Source organism: Drosophila willistoni, assembly GCF_018902025.1.
Source record: "Drosophila willistoni isolate 14030-0811.24 chromosome XR unlocalized genomic scaffold, UCI_dwil_1.1 Seg41, whole genome shotgun sequence".
NCBI classification, from domain to species: Eukaryota; Metazoa; Arthropoda; class Insecta; order Diptera; family Drosophilidae; genus Drosophila; species Drosophila willistoni.
In genome coordinates, this window is record NW_025814058.1 from 1,335,891 (window position 1) to 1,343,854 (window position 7,964).

Below are 7,964 nucleotides of genomic sequence, written 5' to 3' on the forward strand. Positions count from 1 at the left end.
AATTCAAATGCTCAAAAGTCCGTTAAGCATTTAAAAATAATTTTAAACCAGCCACCTACTAAGTATTTCTGTTGGCCTGGTATTTAGTATTATGTCCAGAGCAAATTTTGACGTTTAAACTTCAAATATCGTTGCCCGCTAAATTCAAATTATCCAACTGGCAGTTGAATTCAAAAATTCAAATGCCCAAAAGTCCGTTACGCATTTAAAAATAATTTTAAACCAGCCACCTACTAAGTAATTCTGTTGGCCTGGTATTTCATATTATGACCAGAGCAAATTTTGACGTTTAAACTTCAAATATCGTTGCCCGCTAAATTCAAATTATCCAACTGGCAGTTGAATTCAAAAATTCAAATGCCCAAAAGTCCGTTACGCATTTAAAAATAATTTTAAACCAGCCACCTACTAAATAATTCTGTTGGCCTGGTATTTCGTATTATGTCCAGAGCAAATTTTGACGTTCAAACTTCAAATATCGTTGCCCGCTAAATTCAAATTATCCAACTGGCAGTTGAATTCAAAAATTCAAATGCCCAAAAGTCCGTTACGCATTTAAAAATAATTTTAAACCAGCCACCTACTAAGTAATTCTGTTGGCCTGGTATTTCATATTATGACCAGAGCAAATTTTGACGTTTAAACTTCAAATATCGTTGCCCGCTAAATTCAAATTATCCAACTGGCAGTTAAATTCAAATGCCCAAAAGTCCGTTACGCATTTAAAAATAATTTTAAACCAGCCACCTACTAAGTTAATCTGTTGGCCTGGTATTTCATATTATGTCCAGATCAAAGTTTGAAGTTTAAACTTCAAATATCGTTGCCCGCTAAATTCAAATTATCCAACTGGCAGTTAAATTCAAATGCCCAAAAGTCCGTTACGCATTTAAAAATAATCTTAAACCAGCCACCTACTAAGTATTTCTGTCGGCCTGGTATTTCATATTTTGTCCAGATCAAAGTTTGAAGTTTGAACTTTAAATATCGTTGCCCGCTAAATTCAAATTATCCAACTGGCAGTTGAATTCAAAAATTCAAATGCCCAAAAGTCCGTTACGCATTTAAAAATAATTTTAAACCAGCCGCCTACTAAGTAATTCTGTTGGCCTGGTATTTCATATTATGTCCAGAGCAAAGTTTGAAGTTTAAACTTCAAATATCGTTACCCGCTAAATTCAAATTATCCAAAATTAACCTAAATAAGTATGCAACAGTTTTTTTTTTAATTCATATTATTCACCCTAAAAGTACTCTACTTAAATTTTCTTGTTAAATAAGCTAAAAATCACCTGTCAAAATACGCAAAAAATTCGCATAACTCGGTTATTTTCAGGATAATAGGGAATGCATTGAAATCCAACTCATCTCCCTGCTAGAAATTTTCGGGGTTTAAAGTCAAAAAACCAAAAAGGACAATGTCCTGGATTGTAGTCCTTGATGGCTGACGATATTCAAACTCGATAGGAGCATAAAGAAATAATGTGGAGCCAAATATATTTGCTTGCATCTCTTTCACGTTAATATGTATGGCAGAAGAAAGAGAAAGGTAGAAAAGTTTTCTTGCTCGCTCTTATTTAGATGGATTTATAATTAACAACTTCCTTAATATGGATTCAATGATTATTTAAGCCTTGGGATGGAATTACAACAATTGGGATTTTATTTCAGTTTAAACTTTTGTTTTGAATTGGTATAAAGCTTTTTGTAAAAGTTAATAACAATTTCAGTTTCGTGTTGCTTCCGTAAGCCAAAAGGGTATTGACAGAATTCAAAGCTTATGCCAGACTCTGTCCGGTAGGATTCTCAGTGAATATTGTGCTACCAGATGGTTGATTTGCAAATTTGGAATACGGAGCCACGGCTACTTCCAGGCTCTTTTCAATTTGCTTAAGAGCCTCTGAGGTGCGTGCCAGTATCAACAGTTTGCCACTAAGGTTCTTGTCGATGGCTTTTAGTTCAGTGAGTTTCTTTTGCTGATCGATAACGTAGATGTTGTAACTAACGCCGTAGAGTCCAAACAGTATCTCTAATTCCTTTTTCAGAATGGGCAGCGTGATGAATTCCTTGGTAAGATTGTGTTGCAGCAAGACGGTGGCCTTGTCACCGTTGCCAAAGCGTGGCTTCAACTCCTCGGCAAGGAGGACATTCGACCAAGCCAGACTGGGTAACTGCAGCTCTTCCGTAGAGCATATGGTTAGCTGGAGAGAAATGCCTTTAAGGTCCACCAATTCGCTGGCAATGAGACGCTTCTTCGATGCCTGTTTGGCATCGTAGGCACCGAATTCCGATTTCACAGCGGTCTGAATCATGTTGGCATAATTTACCAAAACCTTTTTCAGTTGAGCCAATGAATCTTTGTCGCCCTTATTGGCCAATTCATGATAGATCAGAACAGGATCAGTAGGTATCAATTGTGCCTTCTTTTTGAGCTTTTGCACACGATTGATAACCTCACGTGCGAGTCCCTCCTCCAGTAGTTCCTCGTTGGGCGTCATGTCCAATAATACCAATACCTCGTTATCGCTATGTGCTTCAAAATTGCCACCCACTTGATCGGAAGTGCAGTAAATGATGCGCACTTCATCCAATTCGATGCGTTGATCCAAAATATTAAAGTAACCCTGGGCAACATGCTGTTGAATCTCTTCATCTTTAAGAGCCTTTATGGCAGCCATTACAGCCTTAAAGTTACCCTTAAGGCGCTGACCCAGTGCCTATTATTGAAGAGAGAGAGAGAGAGAGAGAAGATATAAATTTAATCTTTTTTCTTTGTACTGTTTACTCTCCAGGAAGCATACCTTATGATCGGGTTCAGCTCTTAATGTAACACCATATTTCTCCTTATCGGAACTCAATGTCAGTTTCCGCACATTTAGTTCGCTGAGAATAAAGTCCTGCAGGCTCTTGATTGCCTTTAGGGTTTCCTCATCTTTGTGGATAACTATAATCTCCGAGACAGGATACTTGACAGGCAATGTGCGACGATCTCGCATCACACGTCCCAGCTCCACCACGGACTGCATCAAGGCCACTGAACGCTCAATATCACTGCGAATGAATTTCTTTTGGCTCACAGGCATCATTTGATAATGCACTGAATCTGCATGCTCCAATGACCCAGCAGGTTGGAACAGAACCAATCTCTGAAAGATGTACTCACTCAAATAGGGTGTGAAGGGAGCCATCATTTTGACCATTGTGTATAGAACATCATACAATGTGTCCAGAGATTGAATACATTGCTGGGCACCCAATTCACCCTTGATGCGGCGACGATTGAGACGCACATACCTTGTCATAGAGATAGAGAAATACGTAGATATACATAGAAATTAACCCAAGTTCACTTGCAAACTCACCAATTGGTCAACTGATCGATGAATTTGGTTAATCTGGGCACCACCGTGTACAGACGATACATTTTCATCTCGGTGGCAAAGAATTCCAACAACGATTCCTTGAATGACAAAATCCAAACATCGATAACGGAAGCCTGTTCCATGTTCGACAAATGCCTCTTGGTCTCGTATGCATATTGACCTTTGCCGCCCAAATCTTCCGTCTCATAACGCACAATATTTTGCAGCAGGAACCGATAGGCATTGTACCAAGGCAAAAAGACATCCTTAATTATATCACGAACGCCATCTTCCTTGAAGCGTAAACTCTCGGCTCGCACAACGGGCGAATTGATCAAATACAGACGCAGGGCATCGGCTCCATATTTGTGGACAACCTCCATGGGATCGGGATAATTCTTCTTGCGCTTTGACATCTTTTGGCCATCGGCGGCCAAAACTAAACCGCTGGCGATCAAATTCTTGAAAGGAGCCTTATTAAACAGGGCAGTGGAGATCACTAAAAGCGTGTAGAACCAACCGCGAGTCTGGTCAATGCCTTCGGCAATGAAATCGGCTGGGAAATTGTTCATGAAATCCTTCTCGTTTTCAAAGGGGAAATGCTGCTGAGCAAATGGCATGGATCCCGACTCGAACCAGCAATCAAATACAGGTGCAATGCGGCGCAGTGGAGGATTGCCAGGCACAGCAGAAGGAATTTCAATATCATCGATAGTCTCACGATGCAGGTCGTTCACATGAACGCCGGAGAGTTCAGCCAATTGTTTGATACTGCCAATGACAATGGTTTCCTGGCCATCCGGTGATCGCCAAATAGGAATGGGCGTGCCCCAATACCGATTGCGTGAGATCTGTAAAGGCAGAAAACGTGTGAAATTCGACATTCGCAGGCAGAACTATTTTATTGTACTCACAGCCCAATCCCTGGCATCTTTAAGCCAGTTTCCAAATCGCTTTTCCTTCACGAAATCGGGAACCCAATAGGTTTGACCGCTGCAAGCCAATAGATTCTTCGACATGTGCTCCACGCGTACAAACCAAGATGGTACAGCCTTGTAGATGAGGGGCGTGTCTGAACGCCAACAGAAAGGATAACTATGCTTTACTTGACCGCTGGATACCAGATTGCCATTTGCCTTCAGTTTCGCGATAATCTGCTTATCCGCATCTTTCACATATTGGCCCTCAAAGTCGGTGGCCTCTGAGGTAAATCTTCCTGCATCATCCACTGGGCAAACGACTTCACTGGACTTGGTGATGATGCCAGCAGCCAGACAGACGCGATAATCGTCCTCACCAAAGTATGGAGCTTGATGGACAATACCTGTACCCGAATCCTCCGTGACATATTCATCCACTAAAACACGGTATGCTTTCACAGCTGCTCCACGCTCGGCGAAATAGGGGAAAAGTGGTTTATAATGCAGCCCTTTAATTGATTGTCCTGCAAACTTTTCCAGGATCTCGTATTCCGCCTCTGTCTTGAAGACATACGATAGACGAGACTCGGCCAAGATGAACAAGCGGTCGCTTTTCACATCGCGTACCTGAAATGTGAAAATGTGATCCCGGATTAGCAATTGAAATCAATATAAACACGGTGGATAGCATGTTGGAGCTCGCATTATACTGACCTTGACGTACGTCATTGTAGGATGTACACAGCATGCAAAATTCGAAGGTAATGTCCATGGCGTTGTGGTCCATACCAGGAAAAAGGTGTTAGGCAAAGTTTCTGCTTCTAGAGCTACAACCACACAGGGATCAACCACCTCTTTGTAATTCTGATTCGCTTCGAAGTTTGACAAGGATGTGGTGCAGGCAGTGGAATAGGGCATTACCTTCACGCCTTGATAGACCAAACCCTTGTCGAACAACTGCTTAAAGATCCACCAAATGGACTCCATGTACCATGGGTACAATGTCTTATAGTCGTTTTTGAAATCAATCCAGCGACCCACTCGCGTCACTATTGTTTCCCATTCATCAGCATAACGCATTACAATCTTTCGGCATTCTGCATTATAGGCCTTGATTCCCATTTTCGCCACATCTTCGGGGCCGCGAATATTCAGCATCTTATCAATCTCGAATTCCACTGGCAGGCCATGACAATCCCAGCCAAAACGACGATCCACATGATACCCCTGTTGATAGGCATAGCGGGTCACAATATCCTTAATGGTTCCAGCTAGGATGTGGCCATAGTGGGGCAATCCCGTAGCGAACGGCGGACCATCGTAGAAAGTATATCTATAAAAGAATTCACGTGAATGTCAATATTATTCATGTGGCTGATGCAATTTTGATATCGGCTTACTTGGGCCTTCCCTTGGACAGCTGGCTGCACTTTTCGAAAATTTTCTCCTCTTTCCATTGCTTTAGCACATTTTCCTCCTCGCCCGGAAAATTTATATTCTCGGGTACGCGGCAGACATCACTTCGCTCTAGTTTCTTACCCATGACTTTCAGAATGCTTGTTTAGTTCATTAATAAAGCTCAAATGCAAAAACCTCACCTTTACTAAGTTATTCTATGCGGCGAAATTTGCGTGGCAAAAACAACGTGCATGCTAGAGCTGCAAGTACAACGATGGAGACTATCGATAGTATCGATGGCTTCGGACTATCGATGGTTTTACGCCAAAAGATATCGATTACAGAAAATGATAATCTGTAGCTATCGAAATTTGAAAATGCAACACTTTTAAACGAATCTTTTGTAAATTTTATCTGCATATCTTGAAACAATTCTTGTATATCTGTTAATAATCCATTTTGTTAAATTATAAGTAATTTTTGGTTAAAAATCTTATATATTCAACTTCTTTGGCTTAGAATAATTCGTCAATAGTAGGGTCAACTGACCTACATTGTGTAGTAAACTAAAACTAACAAATAACACAAACTAAACAACAGTTTAACGCATGCACGTAGGACGTATTACTCCTTATCCAATACTACATGTCATTCCGATCCTTCCATCCATATTTTTGCTGCTTCTGTTGTCCTCCCGCCTGCTGTGGTCTCTCCTTACTGTTCGCGTATCTCGAATTGCCACTTTTAACTGGCGCACAATAGCAGGAGCGTTTTTGCGAATCCAAGTACGATCGACAGCCTAGGGTCAGTGTGCCGGTGAAGAGCATCTTGGCGGCCGCCTTGCAACCCTTCATCATCAAATCACTTGCCAATGATTTCTCATAGCTGTCGCAGTATTTGTAGAGACATCGTTTAAAGTCTAGATCGCAGAGTTCTTTATCGCTATTACAGGTATCATAGCAAATATCATGCGCATTGCAGCAGGTTTCCATTTCCGCTGCTGGCAAAAACTCCGTGCTAATCCTTAAGCCCAGTGAGCCACAGCCATCGGAGGTGGGTGTATAGAATTTATTCTGTACAGCTCGTGGAGCTGAAAAAAGCGGTATTGGGTTATTGTCAGTTTACATAATCTTTTAGGAAATTTTGGTGTTTACCCGGTCCTCCTCCCTCTGGTGAGGGACATTGATAGATACAGTTCTCCTCAACAGCTGCATCGAACACCTCATGGACTGTGCGAAATTTGCGCACAACAGTTATAAGATTTTTAAACACGTCACCAAAGATGGCCTCTGCAGCAATAATCGCATCTCGGAGCTGTCGGCAAATATAAAAATAAACAAAGATACCGGAAGTTAGATGAGACATGCTGAACTTTCTACACCCTTGCACTTTTACATATTGACTATTTCAGCAAAAACCAATCAACTTACAAGAAGGATATTTACCCATTGTAAATACCAACCATTTGTTGATCTAAATCAGGATTATATATTTTGTTAACATATTTATATTGTTTTGCGTGTTAAAAGCTGTGACGAAATTACTTGGTCTCTTCTGCAAGAATTTCATAAGAAAATGATGCAAAGGGCCTAGACTTACGTGGACAATTGTGCTGGATCCGTACCCAGAGTAGGCGTAGGTCAGGAACGTCAGCATATATATTGCTACTTTCATCCACGAAAACTGCATCTTTTTTACAAAACAAATAACTACCTACTACTAGTGTTGGTAAATACATCAATGGCACTTGTAGAGTGGCCACACTTTTTTACACCCGGTATTTATTAATCGGTTTGACGTTGGTACCATATGTTCGACTCATCGGTTAGAGTTGCACTCATCGGTTCGACGTTGGCACTACGTGCGAACACGTTAACGCGCCAATTCAAAACGCGCTTAAGACAGTTTTAGAAAAATATATGTCTTATACTATGTATTTATATGGGGCACGGCAAGTCACTCCAACGTTGAAATCCTGCAAAGGTTTCAAAACAAGCTTCTGCGCAAACTGGTGCGTGCCCCGTTCTACGTCAGGAACTCAGTTCTTCATAGGGATTTGAATATCCCATCAGTCCACAGGGAGATTCCCAGATATGGGGTCCGCCACCTCGGCAGACTCACCAGTCACACCAACAGGCTTGCAGCTGACCTAATAGATAATCATTGTCCTCGCAGGCTGAAGAGGTTACATACCCTTGACCTTCCCTTTTTGGCAGACCACAACTGGTAGTGCTAGCTGCACCTCCTTAATTTCGGGCAGAGAAGAGTGATGACCCCAAATCAA

At 41.4% G+C, this 7,964-nt stretch overlaps 2 protein-coding genes across 3 annotated transcripts; both read right to left on the reverse strand.

The window, feature by feature from the left end:
* Positions 1–1,640: 1,640 nt before the first annotated feature.
* Positions 1,641–5,950, reverse strand: LOC6642931 (isoleucine--tRNA ligase, cytoplasmic). Of its 2 annotated transcripts, XM_047012284.1 has the most exons (7): positions 5,881–5,950; positions 5,683–5,827; positions 4,997–5,615; positions 4,277–4,909; positions 3,363–4,213; positions 2,802–3,294; positions 1,641–2,717 (listed from the first exon to the last, which is right to left on the reverse strand). In XM_047012284.1, exons 2-7 carry the CDS (start codon positions 5,823–5,825, stop codon positions 1,779–1,781), a joined length of 3,678 nt encoding a protein of 1,225 aa, XP_046868240.1. In that variant the 5' UTR covers positions 5,826–5,827; positions 5,881–5,950; the 3' UTR covers positions 1,641–1,778. The 2 variants fall into 2 exon arrangements, with proteins under 2 accessions (XP_046868240.1, XP_023031849.1); XM_023176081.2 differs by having other exon boundaries at positions 5,683–5,924.
* Positions 5,951–6,066: 116 nt separating this feature from the next.
* Positions 6,067–7,417, reverse strand: LOC6642932 (group XIIA secretory phospholipase A2). Its single transcript, XM_002065849.4, has 3 exons — positions 7,280–7,417; positions 6,835–6,994; positions 6,067–6,770 (listed from the first exon to the last, which is right to left on the reverse strand). The coding sequence occupies exons 1-3, from the start codon at positions 7,367–7,369 to the stop codon at positions 6,322–6,324; spliced, it is 699 nt and encodes a 232-aa protein (XP_002065885.1). The 5' UTR covers positions 7,370–7,417; the 3' UTR covers positions 6,067–6,321.
* Between the last annotated feature and the right edge of the window lie 547 nt (positions 7,418–7,964).

Bases quoted from the DNA above. Each gene is read 5' to 3' on its own strand.
- LOC6642931 (XM_047012284.1), bottom strand. From the start codon at position 5,825: ATGGGTAAGAAACTAGAGCGAAGTGATGTCTGCCGCGTACCCGAGAAT. The intron at 3,295-3,362 runs GTGAGTTTGCAA...CTCTATGACAAG, and splicing joins ATCGATCAGTTGACCAATTG to GTATGTGCGTCTCAATCGTC. The intron at 2,718-2,801 runs GTATGCTTCCTG...CTTCAATAATAG, and splicing joins GAGCTGAACCCGATCATAAG to GCACTGGGTCAGCGCCTTAA.
- LOC6642932 (XM_002065849.4), bottom strand. From the start codon at position 7,369: ATGCAGTTTTCGTGGATGAAAGTAGCAATATATATGCTGACGTTCCTG. The intron at 6,995-7,279 runs GTAAGTCTAGGC...ATTTGCCGACAG, and splicing joins GATCCAGCACAATTGTCCAC to CTCCGAGATGCGATTATTGC. The intron at 6,771-6,834 runs GTAAACACCAAA...CGCTTTTTTCAG, and splicing joins ACCAGAGGGAGGAGGACCGG to CTCCACGAGCTGTACAGAAT.